Source organism: Barbatula barbatula, assembly GCF_947034865.1.
Source record: "Barbatula barbatula genome assembly, chromosome: 19".
In the NCBI taxonomy this organism is placed as follows: domain Eukaryota; kingdom Metazoa; phylum Chordata; class Actinopteri; order Cypriniformes; family Nemacheilidae; genus Barbatula; species Barbatula barbatula.
Genome location: NC_136782.1, coordinates 16,980,815 through 17,003,930, shown reverse-complemented (window position 1 = coordinate 17,003,930; position 23,116 = coordinate 16,980,815). Strand labels below are relative to the sequence as shown.

The following is a 23,116-nucleotide window of genomic DNA, read 5'->3' as shown; positions in this document are numbered from 1 at the left end:
TTAGATCTTTGAGTTATTTTTGTTAAATTGAGCGTGAATTACTCTTATTTTATAAATAATGCACGACTCACAATAACATGAATAGCTTACAATAATTGTAGTTTTACAACAGTAAACAAATCCCTAATTGCAGCCAAACTATCGTAAACACATTTATCATTTTCTCAGTATAAGATCCATAAACATTAGTAAAAGCATGGTGATATAAATCATCTGTCTAAATCATTAAATAGACATGGTTAATGCACTTTTACTTTCATAAATCCATTTTATTTATACATTTTATCACACATTGTATAGATGCTATCCAATCATTGGACAAAAAAGTATTTTTACTGGAATATAAAACTATGTGGTTTGCGTGGGAATTAACGGCAATGTTTAAAATGGTCTTATAGTGTTTGAATGGCAACCTAAGTTCATTTAAACATTTTCCATTGAAACATTTTTAGTAACTTTGTATGCTTTAGCTGGAAACGTTGGGCTATAGTTTTTCTCCATAAACCAAGCCAATAAATAACATTTTAAATTCAAATATAAAAAAATGGTCTCATGCATTTTTTACTTTCCCAGGACTATTATGAAATACTACAAACTCTCTGTGATGAAGACCCATTAGTCAACAGGCTCAATGCAAGAAGTGGGATATGAGTCAAGGTAGATCTTGCTTCAGCGTAATCAAATTGTGCAAGATGAGGAAAAAAACCCGAAATACTCCTTCAAGACTCCAGCATTGCTTTAAAATACAACAGCATGATGGTCGGATTCCCAAGAAATAAAGAAATAGTTCACCCAAAAATTTAAATTCTGTCATCACCTTCACCGTCTTGTCATTTCAAACCTGTAGGCAAGGCAAGGTTCTTCCGCAGAACACAAAGGAAGATATTTTGAAGAAAGTTGGTAACTGAACAATTCCATTGTATGGACACAAAACTAATGCAAGTGAATGGGTGCCAATATTCTTTAAAATATATCATTTTGTGTTCTGCAAGAGAAAGAAAATCATACAGGTTTGAAATGACATGAGGAGTAAAGGATGACAGCATTTTGTGTATAATATACATGACAATGCAAACTAGTCAGATTTGTTCGCCTTCAAATGTGTTTTAATTCCATACGTGGGACTTCACACTATACATAAATATAAATATATTATTAACAATATCTCAGCAATCTTCTTTCCACTTGACACAGTCCTTCACGTCCTAACATTACAAACGCACAAGCACAACATTCTTACCTTTCAGCGGTAATATATTAAAACAGAACAATTGGCTCAAGCGGTGCTCACTGGATACTGAACAGATCTGTAAATACACACTCAAGATGAATGCTCAGAAAAAGCAAATGTTTACAGAAAGTGACCGTTTTTTACCGTGTCATTTTTAGTAATTTTGCTTTTGAAGATACTGTATATGTAGTAAATTAAGGCATGAGGAAAGCTTACAGTTTCCATAAACCGTGTGAATAACCTCAATTAATACACTTTTGAGATTTCTGGCTTTAAAATCTGGGCATCTTTTCAGGGTTTGGCAACATAAAACTGCATTCTCATTCATACACATCACATTTAAAGAACGTTTACATCCCTGATCATCCAGCTTCGATTTCCAGAGTGTCTCTACATGTCTCTACATATTGACAAAGCGATCACTGTTCCTCGAGCCACGATGGTTTATCGGAACCCGGCGGCTTCAACTTCACATTGAACTGTCTGAGAGTCTGTTCCAGCTGCTGCTGGTTCCCGGCAAAATATGCAGAGATGGCATTGTGAAACAGAAGCAGCTGTTTGTGCATCACCTTCACCTGAAAACCAATATATACAGTAAATATGGGTATTGACCAATCTTATGTGTAACAGGAATTCAAAATAAATGATTTCATGATACCTTATTCTCTTCCAGGAACTTGATTTTGATGCTGACGTCACTCCGCAGCCGCTCGTACTTGTCTTTGTGGATCTGGTACTGTTGCTGAGCCGCTTCGATGCGCATGATGGTTGCGGCATCTCGCGGACCTGCGCTCATCTCCTCCAGGTCTGTCCTGTAGGCATCATACTCGAGTCTAAAAAAGGAAGGAGGAAAATGTTTTTGGTGTAAGTTGTTACAATCTTTTATGAAGAATTAAGATGACACAGGAAAAACGCTTCCTACCTTGCGTTCTCATACATCTTGATGGTCATTAAAGTGTCCTCCATAGTTTTGTTGACTAATGTATTAATGCTGGACACAAAGAAATTGATGGCACCAAGGAGCGTCTCTCCATTCTTGCATAGCAGTTTTTGTGTCTCTGCATTGTAGCCAAACTCATCCTTGAAGGGTTTAAATAAGGTTTAGGTTAAACGTATATCAAACTGTACATTAAACCAACAAAACTAATAAGGTCTATTTACAGTGATGCAACACAATAATGCACATCGATTGTTTTTACAATGTGTGCGACCAAACTTCTTTTCACTCTCAGAGAAAAGCTGGTATATCATAAGAAAACCCATATTTTTAGCTTTAATGCAAAAAATTATCAATAGAAAACATCAATAAATATAAATCAATGAAAGGTCAAAGATTAGTTGTCACTTTCCTGGAAAAGAACTGGGTTATACCGTATCTGTTTAGTCGGTGTGCTTTTTAATTTTTGCTAACTCACTTGTTGTGTTCTGTGTGAGAGGACACAAAAATGCGCTGCGTAGTCAGATATAGATACAGACTATAAACTGGCTGGGACACAAAATCAGTACCTGAAGTTCTGGGGATTTCTGGCTAAGATCAGCAAAGGTGTCCCCAAGAGCTTGCTGTGTCTGCACCATGTTGTAAAAGTGATTGGTGAGCGCTCGTGCAAGTCTCAGAATGCACTCGTATTTTAACTTGGTCTCTTTTAGTACATCGATCTGGGCCTCAAGCTCCTGGTCCACAGTTTTCATACCACGGCCAAAACGTTCTGAAAACATTTGTTTTGTGCACTGATGAAGATAAAACAGAGCGGAAACATTTTAACTCACGAGCAGCCACAACATACAAGAGCTTCTTTTTAGCGTAAAAATTTATAAAAGTTATACTCCAATGTTCTCAAATACAATCGAGTGAATGTTCTGAACCTTGTAGGTGTTGATGCTCCACTTTTTCACGTTGTCAAATTTTTCTACGGCTACTCCTCTTGTGGCTTCCTCTGATATCATGGATGGGTTGCTGTTGCTATGGTGCATGTTGGGAGCTGACAGGGGATAATTTAAGCACAGTTTCATTATAATCATGGAAATAACCTTTGCTAACAAACCCTGACCATTTTAGCACACCTTTAATACCAAATCAATAAACCTCTACAGGCTTTAAAAAACCTTTAATACCTATCAATACCAAACATCTGTTCTGCATGAACTGTAAATATATATCATATACTCACTAATGTGAAAAGCAAGCAATATTCAATACTTTATTAAAAAGATATTACAACAATGCTAATTTCTGAATTCTGAGTACAACATTCACTTGTTATACTCAACCCAGTCTGAAAAATGTATTCAAGAGTCCAAGAATAAAAGGTGTGGTGACGGTAAATACAAATTGGCTGATATTATGAAATGAAAGGATGTCTGGGAGTGACAGGAAATGATGGGGAGTCCCTGATATACCTTGATAATGTCCTGGCTGGTTTGCTATCCGACTGGCAGCTAATTGGCTGGGTATGATGCCCCTGGACTTGGAGCGGATGTCTGAAATGAATGAATTACAGAGGATGGAGTAATGTGATGGAGGTTTAGCGTTTGTGAAAGACCTTTGGGGAGGGGGGGGGGTCACAACGTTTTGGGGGTTTGGGGTATACATTTGTATTTTTATTTGTAATGTATAACATGATCTCACAGCTGAAAACACATTTAGATATTTAAACAAATAATAATATTGATTATCATTCTAATGTTTGAGTTATGCATAACAATATGTTTCAACAAAATAAACAGTGAAGCAGAGAAATGTTTATAGAAGCAAGGTGATAGAAATAGAAGAAAATGATGCAGTTAAAAATGGTTGGGTAAGAAACATTACAAGTAGATGGTTAAAATGAATGAAAAACAAAATAGCTACATGCATTTTTGGCATGTTATTTTGTCAAGGCCAACCATGTTACTGATCATAAAAACACACCATTCAAATAATTATTGTGCATCCTGCAATCCACTTAGCAAACAACAATGCCTTTTGTTACAAATATGTTTACAGTACATTTACAGAAAGTCACGATTTAGGACAAATACATGCATCCAACATGCCACTGTCCTCCATACCCTGTAAAAAGAGCCAAATGCTTATTGTTAGAAAGCTAACTAACACTTTTTCCCAAAGAGCTTTTTATGCCCAGAGATTAAAAAAGACAGGGAGCTGCAAGGATAAAGGTTATAAAATGAGGATGTCGTGTTTGTATGCGCACACAGACACCTGGTTTGGGGGCGTGACCGCATCTTCTGTCAAAATACTCCGGGTTGAAACGAATGCCTGGTCCTAGATGTACACGGCAGCAATTATGTAATCTTTGACAGACACATGACTCAAAAACCCAGATCTAAACTCATTATAACTATTGAGCGTAAATGTCGAATTTTAAGATTTGTTACCTTTGATGGAACTGGTGGGTATGATGCCCTCAGCTGCCCCCCCATAGCCTCCAGACACAATACTGGTTTCATTCAGGTTGGGTCCAGACACCATGACCTGCTGCAAGTCCTAAAAATGACACAGTAGAGAGGACAACATAGTGGCAAATCAGTATTTGTTTGTTATTGTGGTGCATTATAATCTACAATGCATACAAACACACACATGTAGTACAAACTGTGCACACCATGTAGGGATGGACATAGTTAGGGATTAAAACAGAGGATCAACACATGAAGGACATACGGTTAGGCAAAGTTCTGTCATACAACACTATGTATTCATCATATACAGTACATTTGTCCTCTTCTTTTATACTTTATACAAGTAACTTTATTGTATTAAATACTGCTTGTATTTAAAACAACCATTAATAAAGTAGCATATTGTCTTAAAAACGAATGCCTTGATATGTTGTGTTTAGCAACTCTTTAAAAACCTTCAAAAGAATCAACAATGATATCACAAAATCTATAAATCCCTATGAACATGCAAAGTAAACAATTCACATGACTGTTTTAAATTCCCCATCTATCCACAGACAGCTCCGGTAAATCCCACATTTCCCCAACACAAAGTTAAGATAACAACTATCATGTGAGCTAATATGCATCCACCACATAAGTCAGAAGGAACAGGGCTACAAATACACCCACAATCTCGCCCTCACCATGGCCACTGGCAGTTTGCCTACAATCTCATCTAAGCTCCCACCAATCTGTGCGAAACAAGACATAAAGAAACAGAAAATGTGATGATGACAAAAATAAAGACACACATGTGCACTCAAGCTCGCTTGAGTCAAATTCAGGTTTGGTGATGGGCCTGATGTTGATCAGATATGATGTACAGTGGACACGCACCTGCTCAAGACTGTCCTCTTCTGCCGTCCTTGTGTCCCCATTGCTGTTGATGGGAATTTCCATGGTAGCGGCTTTGCTTAAAATACTGTCCGTCATGATGGATGTCTACAACACAAGACATTCAGAAAGAAACCATTCAAAGCCAAAATGTATAATATTACTATAATGCATACATTATATTATTATATGTAAGAATACATAGCACCATATGCTATAAATGTGGGGTGGGTGGAATAACCAATCCCCCATTATAATTCTATATCTCATACCTCATTTTTCTTAGATCGACTTTATTTATTAAATATTAAATATAAATGACAGTTTATTTGAAACATCACCATAGCTATACTGTAGACAAGTTAGGAAAATGTACTAAAGATTTCAAATTAAGCTCGGATAATGAGATGTATTCTTTATTTCTCTTCTGGCTATAACATATGTATACAGTAGGAAGATAGACAACATGTGTGAGAATGAAGTATGAATATATATTTGCACAAACAACGAGAGTACAGTACATGATACACTGTTATAAACTGGTGTTCAAGGGGTCTGTACTGTAGGTATTAATCGCTCGTTACTCTCTATCAGATGCGCATTTTTAGTATGTCGCGACTTTCTATCTTTAGGTTTGTTTATTCTCGCGGTTGTCTTTGCACAAGTCTCTGGTCACTTCACACGCGTCTACCAAAACGTGGCTTTGCGGCGCGTCACGTCAAGCGCTCACGTTGCAAGTATCATCGCGCATTCAACGCAAATTTCGCCTCGGCTAAAACTGAACTTTCTTAAAACTATTAATAGCTTAACGAAACAATCGGACTTCTGAAATACGTGGTTTTTAAAATGCACGCACAGATCAAACTCTGACTCCCCTCGTTTCCCAAACGAAGGTAAAGGTAAGGAATAGGTGTGGAGGCGGGCTTTAGAAATAGTAACCAATCAACAAAGCAGCAACCTAAGTGCACGAACCAATCACAAGTAGGGGAAACACGAAACTGCAGACAAGAAGGTCAAAAGAGTATTTGATGCCCAGCCCATTTAAAAGATATAAAGGCGTCTTAATATAAAACCATTGTTTTGTGATGCTTTAAATTACCCTGCTAAAACAATACAAAGTCTAAAACGCAATGAACCCTAAACTCTAGTCTTTACCACTAAATGTATTACATAAAAATTCCATTAGATTCTGGACCTTATATCAGTTGCATTTATTCTTATCCACTAGATAACATCCCAATAGAACACAAAACATTACCAGTAGACACCCACAGAGACCATTAGGGTTTTCATTAAGTAAAACTAATGCAATGTCCATTATAACCAATCCGTTAGAAATTATGAAGATTTCTATCGTTTCAGATGGGTATGTGCAGAATTCTCAGGCCCATGCAATACAACACCATATAGACGCAATATAGACAAAAGATGCGAATGTAAGGATTATATTTAACACTACAGTGTGAATAGACGCAGAGGTCAGCTCTGCTCGCGCTGCGACGTGTCACATCGAGATAGGAAGGATGCTCGACCCGTGCAGTCCATTTTACTCCCGTCAAAGCTGCAGATTTACTCACCTGCACGACGCATCTACCGCTGATCTCAACAACGCGGAGATCATTTAAGATTATTCCATGTTAAAAACGCGATGTGTGTGTTTAATGGCCGTTTGGGAAGGAAATACTCTCTGTCAAGCCTTTCCGTCGCAAATCCCATTCGTTCTCCGCAAGCGGAAGTGACAACAGGGATCCGTCTGGTTTGCTGACCGTTCCGATTTCAAGCGGCGCTGCGCAGGGGGATAGGCGCATGACATAAAAATACCGCGAGAGTGATTGAACAGCTGAGCTTTTGATTTGCTCTCGCGGTGTTTTGATGTTTTACGCCGATCGGTATGCGCAGCACCACACGAAGTCGAACCGCCTATTGTAATTTGAAGCAATAACGTGATGCATTTTTTTCACAAATTACAATTCATGTGGAAATTACCCTTAACGTTACAACAAATAGACGTTTTTGTAATAAAATAAAGGAGGGGGAGAGAGACTGCGTGTGTACTCCGTGTGACCAGGTGGTGTCAGTATAACTCCAGGAATGAGAGCATAATTTCTCTAAACCGAATCTGGCAAGAACAGTTTCTTTATCTGACTGTATAGTTCTTTAACCCTCAAGTGCTGTAACAAGTGATCTGATTTGCTGTTAGTTGAGAAATTTGGGCACTTTGTGATTCCATTGATATTTTACATATATTTACATTTACTCTTTTCCAAAGCGACTTACATTGCATCACTGAGCAACAGGAAAGCTCAATTTCATAAATGTCATATATAACATCTATTATTGTTTGTTTAATGCTAAAACTTTCAAGATACGCATTTACTTTGTGTTAAACATTTTGTATTTTTTACATTATTTACCTCATTCACCCTTTTAATTTGAATGTCACAAAGAACCACTCCACCGCTAGATGTTAATGTACCATACGGTTTATTTAAAGTGACTAAACTACAGGACCCTTTCAACAATTTTTTTATTAAATTAAATTATTGATTTTACTTCCATATTTTGACACATTTCCGAGTTAAATTGAATTTCTAATGAGAAAAAAGGTGGGCATGGCTTTCGTTTTTCTCTGCGATTTGTATAAAATCAGCCGTTGCCTTTTGATATAGAACTGACAGCAGTATGACATTTAAAAGGGGAGGAGTTAACGGATCCATGCTCCGCCCAAGCAGTCTAACAACCGTCACTTAAGATGGATAGTCATTACAGAAAGGAAGTGCATTTTTCTGATTTTAACTAAAGATCACGAGGGCACACACATTTTTGAAAGAAAATGACCCACATTGATAAACTATTAGTATTAGTATTAGTAAACACGGCAATATTTCATGAAAAATAGACATTGTAATTTTTTATTTCACTAGGACTTTAAATAATGTACAGCTACAAACTGTGCAGCTTCACAGTACAAAAGTTCATTCTGTACAAATGGTATACAGAAATGTCAAGCAGTCAAAATTCTGATCTTTAACATGACTTTATATTTTTAAGCTGCATGGGCCTACAGTTTATATTTAGGAAATTGTTTGGTATTGTAGCTCCAGACTCATTTTGCTTAATGTATTGCAAACTCTTGAGTTTGTGTTTTCCCTATAATTCTGCCACATGCATTTAATAAGGTTCAATATTAAGATCAAGTTATTCAGATCAAAGCAAGCGTACTGGCAATCCTGTATAGATGGGTTTGTTCTTAGTCACTTAGCTTATAAATGTTTATACGTTACATTTGGCTAGGGTACACAGTTTTCTGGAACCGAATCGATAATTTTATCTACATATAGATCATTAAAGCAACAAGTTAACAGACACAATGTCTACAACACAACCAGGGGTTCAAATGTCTTTTTTTGTAATTTAGGAAATATGATAGAGACACCACTGGGTTTAGTAGCCAGCTCTCAAATTAATTATACTGAATAAATACACATACTAAAACGAAATGGAAAAAATCCCCAGTGTATAAAGCAACATCCTTTTTGTACTTGATGATAGCTTACATGTTTAGAGCCAGTTTGCCTCTGAAATCCCATGTCTTTGACATTCCACGGTGAACAGTTTGTCAGTTCTTATGTGGGAATGTTTTATATTTAAATACAGAGTAAAAAAATAACTACTAAATTCATCTTTCTCAGTTCAGAATAACGGTCACAGGTCATGCAGGGAGGAAGCAGTTTCACAGTCTTCTGGGAATAAATGCTCGCTGATGTGTGAAACATCTCACATGCTATGCCTTTGGGGGTCCAAGATCCATCCAGCTTGAGGGAGAAGGGAAAAATTGGAAAAGTGTGCTTCTTCCAGAACCGTTAAAATGGACATCCTTTTACTTTTAACCTTTGACCTCTAAATTCTCCTATGCACCTAAAAAATCATGGTTACAGAATGGAAGAACAGAGCCCCCAGTGTGTCCGCTCAGGAAATAAACCAGAGAAAATCCCAAAACAACACGTGTGTCTACAGCTGGTTTTTGGGTAATGATTTTAAAAATATTATTAGGCCAGGATATTCCAATGCAGTGACAGTCAAAAAGTGGCCATGTCTACTTTAAAGAGATTACTCTGTTTGGGTGGTCGCCTGTTATGCTGGATTGTCTGGGGCCACAAGGTCTGCCCCACTGTGCTCGAGGTTAAAACACAGGGCTTGATATAACTGTAATTTGGTTGCACTTAGAAAACACATACTTTTTTGAAGCAGTCATATCTACGCCACAAGTCTTCTGTTGAGATCATTTAGTCTGTGAACGTTTGGTTGAGTTTGACAATCATGCAGATGAGAAAAGCCACCCACAGTAGACGTCTTCGCATGCAAGTTTACTGGTACATATAAACCTAAAACAAGGCCTGTTAAATTCAAAGCTCTCAATGTTTGAAAACTTAGCAAGGCCATACTATAAAAAACATCCTGTGGAGTTATTTAACTGAGCAAATATTCAGTCACGCTCTTAATGATCATTAAACGTGTCTTAAGATGTTTGCCAGTGATTGTCCTCAACTCCAATCACGGCACACAGACAGGGACCTCATAATCTGAAAAAGAAGAAATAAAACCTGGCAACACACCACGTTTAAGATTTCTTGCCGGCTATGTCATTATTCCCAAGCAAAATAATTACAAACACTGCTCTGTGTTTATACCGTATAGCATATGGGCCTGATCCTTTTATAGTTACTTTAACGTGCCATTTCAAACAAACTGTCAACTATTTTTCCTCTCACTTGCTTTAGAAGTGTGTACGTGTGATTCATCATTGTTATGGAGTCATGATATGCGTGACTGTGAACATCAAACATTAAACCTTATCCTGAAAACACAAGGTGAAAAGAAAAAAAACAACTCTTGAAACCCATGTGACTCATGGATCTGATTCCATAACTAAGCAATGTCATTCTTCATTTCCCCATCTCATACTCGACTCCGTTGTTCATCCAATCTCACCTTAGATGGTAGCTAAAGTAATTCATCATTAATTTAACATCTTGGCAAATAAAATTATAATTTCGATCACTAATTCAGGATTTCACATTGAGCAGCTCCATTTCTGTTATTTTCCATCTATGCTATCATCCATTAAGCATCTATATTTCAGGACTAAATTGGGTGGATTTCAGGCACTGTTTAATCCGGGTGGAATTAGCAAGAGTTATGGCTATGGAGAGAAAGAACCACAGTTGAACATATACTGGGATGTTAGGATCATTTGATCAGGAAATGATTAAGAGTAGCCACTGGCCTTCCAGAAACTGGAAAATTAGGTTGGTTTTTCCATAATTGATACCCTGCAGGGTTTTCAGTCAAGTGACGATGTTGTGCATGGCAATTCTGAGAAAGTATAACATCTAAAGTTTTTTGAACCACCTACATCCCTAAATAATTCATATCCAGAGTTATAATGCAGCAACATGAAGATTATAACAGATGAGAACTGTACAGAGATGAATTTCCACACAAAGAAATAACTGGTCAACATGTACAGTATATCTGCCTTTTAATATAATACATTTTCATTTTTTTGGAACTGGAGGTATATCATTACAAATCCATGCAGATTTCACTTGGGAAAAAAAGTTTGTGACCAGGTTATTGTCTAATGGTTGTTTACCTTTTAGCACTGAATTTGTTTTGGGCAAAACCTTGGTTTTGTTGGAAATGCCACCCGCACCTCTATAAGCTTTTATGATGTACACTTGCATGGAATTGCACGGTATCTCAGAATTTTCCCATCTAGACTAGACATCATACAGTAAATATTATAAACAGTCCATAAGCTAAAAAAAAAACAATTAATAGTTCCACATGCATTTAATTTAAAAAGGACAGACGTTACACCCATTATCAAATAAACTTCCCTTTATACGGTTTCTATGGCTACTGTTTTCACCCTGTGTGTGCCGTGAGAGCTCCTTGTTAAACCCAGTGCGTGAAAGAGCACCCGGCAACAAGTCCCACCAACCTGCTGGAAGCAATGTGACTCTTCCTGTGAAATTCACCTGTATAATCAAAAGGACGACCAACAAGAGGCTGCAAATGAGTATAAAAAACTATTTAGGCATAATAAATCCTGTAGAGTGGTTACCATAATCTCGTAAGTGTTCATTTTGTTTTCTGTGAATACTAGTTGTGGTTGGTTCTCAGCGTCCGCACACACAGCTTGCACGCGATGGCAGATGCAGGGATTTTAAAGAAGGCAACATCCTGTGAAGTTACAGACGGTAATCTTTCCTCTCAATTCCATTTCTTAACTCTGTGAATGGTGCGAACAATAAAGTTAGCAGTACTGATTATCTTTGCTTTATCAACAATTTTGAGAATGCAGATTTTGAATGTAGCCTAGACACACATCTCAACATCTGGTGTTGAACAATGTGAAACACAGAAAAGCGATAAAGTCAAATAGAGATGAAGAGTTTTCTTCATCATCACACTTTGATTAGAAACCTGGACAATGTATGTGAAAATACTGTATATGATGTGCGAAGACCTTGTGGGTGGAAACCCGTCAAGTTTCTCGCAGTTTTTGTGATATCCCACTTTTCTGTCTTGCACATATTAACTACATCATTATCTCTTCATTTTTTCACAACTGCGTAAGTGACATCACAGCATGATGGGTAATATAAATAAATCATTTGGTAAATCCGGTGCTTGCCTGCCACGCTCAACTAATGTGTCATGTTCTTAGATAAGCAGCGAGGGAATCCATTTAATGTGAAATGAAAATTCTGTCATTATTCACTCACACTCTTGTCATTTCAAACCATTACGACTTTCTTTTTTCCGTAGAACAAGAAAGAAGATATTTTGATAAAAGTTGGTAACCGAACCGGCATTCATTCGCTTTTATTGTATGTATACAAAACCAATGCAGGTGAATGGCCAGTTAACAACATTCTTCAAAATATCTTCTTTTGTGTTCTGCAGAAGAAATAAAGTCATATAGGTTTGAAATGACGGCATTTTGGGTGAACTATCACAGCGAAAGCCATTATATTTATCAAAGCCAAAGTATAAATAATCTCTATTTAAACATTACCCAATTCACTTCTTTTTGAGACTTGTTTCCATCATGAAAAAATACTTGAGACTTACATACGCATTTTCTATTATTCATCTGTGACTTTAACAATCCAAACACAAGTTCTGGTGTTAACCAGGAGTTCATAACCTACAACCAACTCTTACTCTCGGATGGAGACATAGGTCATATTTATTCATCCATCATCATCTTCTTACTCTTTGCCGTTTCCAACACTATCACAATGCCCTTCAGTCATATTTATATATAGAGCCGCCAACGGCCAAACAGGAATCTTTTATTCCCATCTTTTGGAGAGTTTCCCTTGAATACAAGGCACCCTGACAGGCTTTAAATGGACGTGTCTAGCCATGGCAGTTCAGACATGCGTCTTCCTTTCCTCGTGTCACCTCGAGCGATTTACATTGCGATAGGCTGTTGTGCTTGGCACCAGAGCACAGATACTTTCTAGACTGCATGTAGATTCACAAAGCCATGTAGAGGACATCTAATTTTCACAGGAGATAAAAGAGACAATATTCCTCTTTTCAAAGCAGAGGAATATGCTCAAGAATATCTTCGTCATCTAGTCTCAAACACAGTTTTTCCAAGGGATATCGGGTATCGTATGACCTTCTCACTTCCTAAAACAAAATTGACAAATATCACTGGAATGGCCTGTGACAGAATGTATGATAAGAGACTATTAATTCAAGGGAATGCTCAATTGTTCCATTGTGTGCTGTGTAGAGGGACAAAGAAGAAACCAAAAGCCTGTTTGTACACAAAATAAAGTCAATTTATTGAGCTTAGTGAGGTTTTTGCTTCAAGAATTAGGGGTTTGAATATCGTAATTGACAAAACATTTGAGACAATGAAGTCCAATAAACGCAACAAATCAGTTCACGATACTTATCTTGAGGAGATTAGCCCCTGAGATACTGAACAGGAAACTGGTGAAACATAGAAGGAAATAACTAAAAAGCATGCTTTTAAATTTTCTTCTTTCTTTTAGTCTTTATGATGTCCTTAAGAACAAGCATTAAAAAACAACACAAATGATTGCTAATTTCAGAAAGTGTAGCCAGAATTTACAAACATGTTCATGTGGGAGTTTTGTTCTTATAAAGAGATTTGTCTTAATAGATAAAATTACCATCTACTTCAAATTTCCTCATTGAATAAGACTTTTCCTTTGCTGACAAGTATTATATAAAGAAATTGCTGAAAAAATGACGTACACAATAAGTAACAGTTTTAAGTTACATTGACAGTAAATATTTTTTATAATAAGTTGCAACCACAATTTGATCATACAACCAAAAATTTTATCGGTAAAGAGGTTTGCTTCGCACTGTAAAATACCGTAACAAAGGAAATAAAAATAACGTAAAAAAATATATCCAAAATTACATCTTTTTCATGCTTTCCTTTTAAATTTGCAGTGTTTTTCCGTAATTTGACGCTTTTTACCGTTTTTCAAAGACACGTGAAAAACCCAATGTTATCCGACTGCAATACTGAGCCGCAATTTTTGACTACACAGAACATGTCAAAATCTAGCATGTGGTATTTTGAGTCAATTATTATGATGTCAAATGTAAAAATCAATATTAAAAAAATCTCAAAATGAAGAGACGTGCTCATAACATGCATCGTCAGGTGACCAGGCTGACTGTGAGCACGTGACGATTAACATTTAGTCATTTAGTAGACGCATTTATCCAAAGCGACTTACAAAGAGTTCGGGGAGCAATAAGCGACATGTCATAAAAGAGCAATAGTTAATAATTAAATTACTTAAAATGGAAAAAACAATGAGTAAATTAACAAGGTTTCACAACGATGTGCTACATATTGTGCTGGCTAGGCCTATGATAAATAATCATCCCGTCACTAAATCAGCATCAGTTGTGCTACGGTTTCCTTATACGAATGTACTCACAACTCGTTTTACAGCATAAGAATCTTATATTGTGGCTATATAGTGCATTCAAGACTATTTAGCAACTCACGATCAACTCACTTCTGCTACATTAAAAACAATTGTGAAAATTTTAATTGTTAAGTTAATGTTTGACAAAAAATAAATGATTTACATTTGATACTCTTATTGTCGTCCTTACTTCAGATAACACGCAGATGCACTTGTCGCTTCCGTCGTAGCTAAAAACCTAGGGTCCTAGACATATGGTCCTGAAAGTGCAGGCAGATGGTAATAAAAACAATTGGTAAAATTACACTTTTTACATTATACATTAAACATCTGTAAGAAAAATAACTATACAATTATGTAAAATCTAAGTTTTTACAGTTTTTGTTCATGTCATCCTTCATTCGCAGATTCAGCCTGCCAAACTGATTGAACATATTTTCTGTGACGAGACAGAACAAAATCAATTACTCCTCCAGCAGATGATGTTTGGCAGAGCGTTGGAAAGATACGACTACCTTCGTTCTGCTTCTTAAAAAACAGAAAGATCACAGCCCTGTAAGGAGTCGTGAAGTGTGAATGGAAGTCGGTTTAAACCTAAACATTCTTGTAATTTCACTACAATATCAGTAAAGAACAAGAGGTGCTCCCTTCAACATGTGCTGATAAATTTCTGACATGTGCGTTATTGGTTTATTGGCATAACATATATTGCTTGGCACAATGCCCTAGAACTTCAATACGGTACGTGTTGGCAGATGTGTCGGCCAGGTTTGCCAGATGCGTATCAAGGCAATCAAACACGGTCTTACGATCTTGAAGCACATGTGGTATAACAGTAACGCTGCAACCCACTGTGGACCACCAGTGAATTAACTCTGGTGTGGACGGTTACACATTGATGCTGTATGAATGTATGGACTGTTGAAGAGAAAGACAATATATTAATTTGTTAACAGGCTTTTTGATTCTCCATATTCTCCATAACATTAAGTATTAGGATTAGTTGTGTGTTATTAGCTAATCCCACAGCAGTTTCATTAAAGGGTGTCGTAATCTGGCGAGGAGCCCGAATTCGGCACAACACCGGCAAATTCGCGGGGTGGGGAGAAGTAACGAAATGTGTAACTATAGATGTATTGAAAATGTACATAAAAAAATCCTAAATGGAAACGGATATGCAAAAATAATCTCAGAATTATCAAATAAATGCAATGGAATTTTATCTTGAGTTTACCTTTTAGTTCAAATGTGCGTTATAGGTGAAAACAGTTTATTGTCATAATGATGGTGTTATGAATATTTGTGCATGTAAACAAATAAAACACTGCCCTCAACATTTGTGAAGAATTCAATCACAGCTGCAGGAGCAGCATGTAAACTTGAGCTGTTCTCCATATGTGCTCAAGTTTTATTTGTCTACATCCCTTGTCTGTCTGAAAGTGAAAGCATTTCATGTATCAGGCAGAGAATAAACAATAAACAAGTAATTTGTCTTGTCTAATGACAAGCAATCCAGCACACATTCTCTGCACTATTCCTCTTTTTTATGCTTAGCTACACGAAGCAGTGTAAAATGGTGTTAAAAGTCAAGTTAAGGCCATAGCGCTGCTGGAGATGCTTCTGACCACAATGGTGTCTTACCTCGGAGTGCATCGCATTGTGTTTGCCAAGTTTTACAAGGCCGTGTGAGAGAGACGAGGAAACTGGGATCAGTTAACAGGGTCTCCACCAAAGCGGACTGTAAATTTCAGTTATTTTCTTCTTTGGTGTTGGAAAGGTAACATACCGTAAAGGGGGGCTATGCATGTGTGAGATAATTACAGAAGGATACGGTTACAGTTAACATTACAGTGTATGTGTACAGTATCACTGTACTGTACTTTATTGTTTAAATTACTCACTTGTTTCAAATTCATTCTAAATGATGTATAGACTATATCCAACTCCATATTACATGTTGATTATTGACTCATTAATTCTTAAATGTAACCAATCAGATCTCATTCCCTTTTTACTGCCATAGAAAAATCAATGCAAACAGATCAATGAGATCTGTTTGGTTACTGACATTCTTCCAAATATCTTCCTTTTGGACTTTAATCATTTTTTCTTACTAGTGGAGTCTGTAAGTACTCCTTCATGAAATCGAGTAAAATATTTGTTCAGCTCATACACTGGATCAATGGAAAATTCTTGCAGGCAGTGGTTGTTGAACCCTGTGTAATGTTGACTGAGCGATTCCACACATTAGACCTCATTGGATTTCTCTAACAGGGCCTTCAGAGCACCAATCACAGCTGGCGTCTCTCCTTACCAGCACCTTTCTTCAACTCAGCCCACCCTGCCTGAAAGTGCTTTTATTCCACGTCAGATTTTTAATTTTATCAAGAGTTAGCCATGGTGGACGCTTGTGTGTTCATTTAAAAGTGTTCCACTACAAGCCTTTGATTTAAACGCTATTCTAACCTCCGCGGCTGTCTCGCTTCAGAAATGTCATTAAATGTTGGCTTGGCTCCAACTGCTTTTCTGTGAAGATTTACGTTCTTGACGGGTTAATGTATTTTTTCTTCATTTTATCGCAAAAACATTTCAATTTTCACGTGCGAATCTGGCAATAAAACAGTCAGGAGTCAAGTAACCTGTTTTACGGCTTTCACAAAAAAAATGCATTCACAAAATCCCTAAGAACATGATCCAAGAGAAAGATTTAGAAAAATAATATGCCACACAATTGAAGGCATCATTTACAGTATATTAGAGGCCGTTTACACGAGACCGCAAACTTTTTATGCGTTTTAACTGTTTATTCACACGAAAACTGCATGTTGGGGGACTGCATTTTTGAAAACGGGACTCAAAGGTTTACACGATGAAAGACGGAAACGATTTTACTTTGCGTTTTTGAAAAGTTTCACCTACACATATCAAAATGGTCTGCATTTACACGGATCCAGGATGAAAACGCTGTAGTATGCACGCCATGTTGTTGTGTAAAGAAGGACGTGCCTTGGCACATAAACATGCACCGTTATAAGCCAAAAGTGCTTTTTAATACCGTTGGTCGACGTACAGTATATGTGAGTTTAAAGTCTGGCGAATGTAAATAGTGTGTCTCTGCTGGTCTTATTGGTGCAAGCAAGAGCTCACAGTACAGGAAGCCTCCATATTGTTTTGGCTATACTCACGCGACTGAGCACGTAATACGTATGCGCGTGATGAAGAGTTTTCAGAAAGTTACGTCTTACAAAAAGTGGCACGTTGAGACCCGTTTTCAAATGTTTGCATTTTCAGTCCCCCAAAACGCTATTTCCGTCTTAACAGACATCCAAAACGCATACATTTTATTATAATTTTGTCTTGTGTAAATGCGAATGTTTGAAAACAAAGACATTATCTATTCCGTGTAAACTCTAAAGGCGTCATTTTCCACAAACGATGACGTCACTGCTTTTATCACTTGAACTTTCCAGAGGTTTATACTCGGCTATTGCTGAAATTCTTGTTTTCCCTTGTCTTGTACTTTCACAGCAAACCTTAAGTAACTACTGATGGTGTGTGATGGTCTGATCGTGATTAAATGAAGTTTAACTTGGCTTACCTTGTTTTATCACCCGTCTAAGTGAAGGTTTGGCAATGTTCAGATTTTCCGCTGTTTATTCTCCTCCGTAATGACAGGTTGTGAGAATAGCTGGGAGCCAAACATAATTAATGCTTTAGCATTCAGTCACACCCTGCGATAATTCAAATTTCCATTATTAACAATATTCTATTCATCAAAACACAACATGTGAGTTGTAAGATACTTTGTTGCAAGACATATATTTCTAGAAAGTCTACAGGCTTTGAAGTCAATTAAAAACAAAGCAACACAAAATAAATAGCTGCTTAAAGTGATATAGCGATAATGAAGTTACTGTATATATTGTAGCTGATATCCGGCTGGAATTGCAAAAACTTTAAATAAAAACCATAAAAGCAAATCAAAGACTTATTTGCTTCGTTTCAAAATGACCTATAAACTGCCATTATGTAGAGAACACTTATCAAAAACTGACTTGCTTTATGTGCTTTAAGATTAACATAATTCGATCAGTTAATACTAAACAATGATCTAGAACACATTATAAAAATCAGGAATCTCATTCACTAGCCATAGCCACCCACAACCCCTTTAAACCAGACTTATACACTATGGGTGGGCTCAATTTATTCCAAGCAAAATCCTCCTAGAGAGAACAGTCAAAATGTATATGATTCAATGCTTATTTTTCCATAATATTATATGATTCTACTGCTTAAATGTAAAGTCGTTATACAGATTAGGCCTACAGCTGTGATTTATTCATAGGTAAAGACGTTAAAAGGGTTTGCTATTATAGGATCTACATTACCTTACAAAAAAGTAATTTAACGATAACCACATGAAAAAAGCGAAACCAAGAGTAAAAAGTGCCTTTTCTGTAAAATTCCTGTTGAAATTACAGTACTTCCCTTTGCGAGAGAGTTTAAAGCCATGTGCTGAGTCACCAGGTCAGCTGTCCAATGGAGTAACTGGAATCAGAGTGTTTAATGTCCCTCACTTCTCTGTGTGGCAGCACTTTCTGTTAAGACAGAACAAAACAATCATTCTCTTGCGTCCTCTCTCCTGTCTTCACATCACAGAGGGACTGGAAGCCTTCTGCGTTCACTTCATCAATCTCACTCTCTCTCCTTAACCAAAAGCTCCCATCCAGTATGAAACCTGGAGTCCTATGGAGATATAGAACTAAAGAAAATAAAGACTTGCACTGCAAGGTTACATCAACACAGTATCTGCTCAAGAATAACAATGCAACAATAAAATAATGTATTTTTCAAAGACATCAGAACAACAGAAAGCATCCGGAAAAAAATAGGTCATGTTTTATTCTTTTAATTTCCCAAATAATATGAAGAGTAAATTTGGTTCCAATTTTTTATTATGTTATCATGTTTTAATTGTGTTTAATTGTGTTAGTTAGCTGAATTCTTTAGTTAATATGGCAAACAAAACCAACTGCAGTTTGATTGATAGTAATTGGAATGCACAATGAAAAAAATATGATTTTGGTAGCCCTCAGCGGACACACTTTTGTAAATACATTATCACCGTTGGCAAAGAAACATGAACGTGATGACATCTTCTGTGTCAGCCACCGTAGTGCTTTGAATGGCAGGGTTGGAGTGAGTTGTCGGTTGTAATTCGCAACCTCACCTAGATGCCGCCAATTTTCCTTAACTGGACCTTTAAGAGCAGCTTATTGTTAAAGTGGCCCTGCAATGGTGTTTCATGCATTCTGACTCATTTACAATGTTAAACGTGTTGTCTTCCTATCCTTGACATGGTCAACTTGTGAAAAAAGTAGTTGGACGTATGATGTAGTATTTCTGTTCTCGATACACTCCCCCAACGTTCGTACAGGTTCTGGAAAGTTTTTTTTCGAACATAAAAATCGTTACGTAACAACTGTTTTTAGTCCCTTATTGGACAATTCTCCCGGAAAAGTATGCGAAATGCCCACGCATCAACCAAGGAGAGCGGGAGAAGGAGCATGCGCACAAGTCACTTTCACTTGTGTGCAGGAGAGAGAGAGAGAACTACGTCCGCAAAGTTCAGCTGTGTTTGTCTGTTCGCTGCATTTGTGTGATGTTATATAAACGGTGGATTTGGAGATTTGTTTGAAATTGATTGATGTAGTGGCGTTCCCAGCCCTAAAGATGCCGGACATGAACTGTACGCTGTAAGTGAAACTGTCTGTGTTTTGTTTGCAATGTGTGCGCACATGCTTTAGTTCCCCCCCGCACACGCTTTGCATGTTTTCGGAAACAAACGTACAGTTGTATCTGTCTTTTATAAATCATGTGATCAAACCAAAGACTCTGAGGATATTTGAAGGGTGCAATACTATTCTGTAAGTACTCAAGATTAACATGAGACATGAGGAAGATCTATGTGTTATGGTCGCTTTAAGTGAAAAAAACACCTTTTGGCATAGGTGTAGTTCTGGCAAGAAACTCTAGATGGCGCATTCCCAAAGTCTAAACCAACTTACTATACCGTGCAGCGGATTGGTTCCTTACCTTTCAGCAGTCAATGAGCTTTTTGCTTCAATTTAAATCTTGGCAAGTGAATGTTGTAGCAGTGCAGCGCGTTTCAGAAACCTTCCCCCTTCCCCAGCTCCACCTGTAAACTATAGATCTGCTACAAGGTGATCACATAAGCTATGGGGGTTTATTCATGTGTTATATGTGCAGCAGCAGTATTCCTTAAATGCACACAGCAGCATGTTGTGGATGTGTTGGCAGTAGCAAGTCGCCATACTTGGTCTGCCGCAGCAGCGTAGCAGATCTATTCCGCCAAGGCCATGTCATGTACACTACCATGCTAAACCCTAAGAGAGTTGTCATGACAGAACTATTATAGACACATAGGTCTGTAGTGCATAATGCACTTTGCAGCATTTTTATGGTATCACACACAGCGCCCTGGAAGACTGAGCCTAGACGAGACTATGAATGAAGGAGCAAGACACTGAATCTGACAGTTCGTAAAACCCCGTCTGGAGCAGAATATGACACCTCGCTCTCCATTACATTTCACGGCATCCATCCATAAGCTCAGCAGCACGGCCAACAAAGAGAGACGAGGATTAAAGACAAACAGCTTGATCCAGGACTAACTTGAATTGAACTAAATCAAACCACAAATTAAACGAAGTGATATACACATGTACTCACTGTCATGTCACTCCAAACCTGTATGACTTTCTTTCTTGAGCACGAAGTGCAGCGTGGTATCAAGGTCCTGCCCATATTTCCTGATGACTCAATCGTAAACGAAGAAATCATGTTACCGCACCCCTTTTTTATAACATAACTAACTAAAAACTAACTTATTAAAAAAAATTTATCCTCGGACATACTTCAACATGATACATATGGACTAAAGTTCCAGAAAACATCTTTGGAAAAAAACTTATTTGAAGTCTAAAGGGATTTTATAGTGCAGCTCCTGTCCCATTTATTTACATGGAGCGGGTGGGTTTTATGACCTGTACTGCAGCCAGCCACCAGGGGACGATCAAAGAGCCCGCAGCTTCACTTTTCAGGACGTGTGAGGCACCTCTGATTGGAGATATGAAACCTGTAAATGCCGTTCTTTAAGTCATCTTAATGTAAAGAACAACAAAATCTTTGAACTTTTTTAAGTTCTGGTTTTATCTGACAGATTATATCAACCGAAATTCTTCCATAAACAGTTACCTCACTTCACTTGGAGCTGTTGTTGACGGTGTATTGTTAAATGTGAATTAGAATAAATGGCTTAAATATACTCAAATATACTCATCATAATAAAAGTCTGTTTATGTCCTTTCAATTGTGCTTAGTGTCATTTCAGTTTTTTCATGTCATGCAAATACCTTGATTAAAAACACGTAGAAACATTGACTCCATAAAGATCTTACCATAATCTTCCATTTTTGGCTGCAAGTGATTTTTTCTAAATAAATTACTGATTAAAAGAAGTCAATTTTCTCCAAGTCTATGAGTAGATATAACCGCAAAAACCACAAAATATTGTTGTATTTGAGCATGATTTAATTTGATGGCTTTTGTACATCTTTATCTCATCAAATGGCAGGGAAAAACACACTACAAAGCGGCTGAAGGTCATATTACAAAATCAACCTGACACTATTTGGATAATTGCTGTCAGATAAAAACGTTGTTAGGTTTCCAGTATATATTCTCGCCACAATTGATGTCTTTCGCAAACCGAATTAATTTTAGATGAAAATCAGATGTATTGTTTTCCCCCAAAATGAATGAAAATGAATTGGGAGAGGCCGAGGCACACCAAGCATCATAATTTCATCATGGCGGACCCGGAGCCGGACTTCAAAAAAGCAAAAAGAAATGAATCAAAATATAGCAAAGCGTGGAAGTCTGAAATACAAGCCAGCTGGGACAGCTAATGAGAACCAGACGCGGGCGGTTGCTAAGTGACAGCGCGGCGGACTGGCAGGCCTGAAGCTCGGGCCACAGTTGTTCACCTCCCGATCCGCCTGCCTTTCTCTCCCCACCGCAGTGGCTCTCGCTCTGGCAGGGCAAGACAGGGAAAAAGGGCGGCCTGAAATGAGAACCAGACCCCTTCAACCCTACAATTGGCTCTCTTCCCCTCGCTATTTTTTTCCTGTGTCTAAAGCTGAGAGAAAAAAGCATAGCGCTCCAAAAATAGATTAGGGATCGCGTGCCAATGGGTTTCGAAGACTCACTTTTTTTGCTCTCTCTAGTCACGCAAGTAGCCTGGCAAGACTTTGGAAAAGCAAAGCAGGAAAAAACAACAACACAGAAGGAGAGACAAAGGACCCTCTAGAGGCCGTTGAGAAGACGGGGCCATTTGACAAATATGAAGGGCCCTACATTTGGAGGTTCCAGCCCACACTAAAAGAATACCTGACCCCATCTCTTGCATTGACAGATGCAAAACTGCATATTGACGCTCTCCTTCACATGTCTGAAGCGAACCAAACTGCAGTTGGATAAATGGAAATCTAGACAATATTTAAAGAAAGCACATTATGGG

The 23,116-nt window shown here is 37.6% G+C and overlaps 1 protein-coding gene across 6 annotated transcripts; it reads right to left on the bottom strand.

Moving 5' to 3' along the window:
* Window positions 1-242: 242 nt before the first annotated feature.
* arfip2a (ADP-ribosylation factor interacting protein 2a) lies at window positions 243-7,294 on the bottom strand. Of its 6 annotated transcripts, XM_079481036.1 has the most exons (11): window positions 7,084-7,253; window positions 5,510-5,614; window positions 5,317-5,364; window positions 4,607-4,715; window positions 4,431-4,493; window positions 3,629-3,709; window positions 3,095-3,210; window positions 2,738-2,959; window positions 2,154-2,311; window positions 1,890-2,064; window positions 253-1,806 (listed from the first exon to the last, which is right to left on the bottom strand). In XM_079481036.1, the coding sequence occupies exons 2-11, from the start codon at window positions 5,603-5,605 to the stop codon at window positions 1,651-1,653; spliced, it is 1,224 nt and encodes a 407-aa protein (XP_079337162.1). In that variant the 5' UTR covers window positions 5,606-5,614; window positions 7,084-7,253; the 3' UTR covers window positions 253-1,650. The 6 variants fall into 6 exon arrangements, with proteins under 6 accessions (XP_079337164.1, XP_079337162.1, XP_079337163.1 ...); XM_079481038.1 differs by lacking the exon at window positions 4,431-4,493 and having other exon boundaries at window positions 243-1,806; window positions 7,084-7,284; XM_079481037.1 differs by lacking the exon at window positions 5,317-5,364 and having other exon boundaries at window positions 7,084-7,230.
* Window positions 7,295-23,116: the final 15,822 nt, after the last annotated feature.

Excerpts from the sequence above, each read along its gene's own strand:
- arfip2a (XM_079481036.1), bottom strand. The coding sequence starts at position 5,605 with ATGACGGACAGTATTTTAAGCAAAGCCGCTACCATGGAAATTCCCATC. Across the intron at positions 5,365-5,509 it reads AAGAGGACAGTCTTGAGCAG|ATTGGTGGGAGCTTAGATGA; the intron begins GTGCGTGTCCAC and ends TGTTTCGCACAG. Across the intron at positions 2,312-2,737 it reads AGAAATCCCCAGAACTTCAG|GATGAGTTTGGCTACAATGC; the intron begins GTACTGATTTTG and ends AAACCCTTCAAG.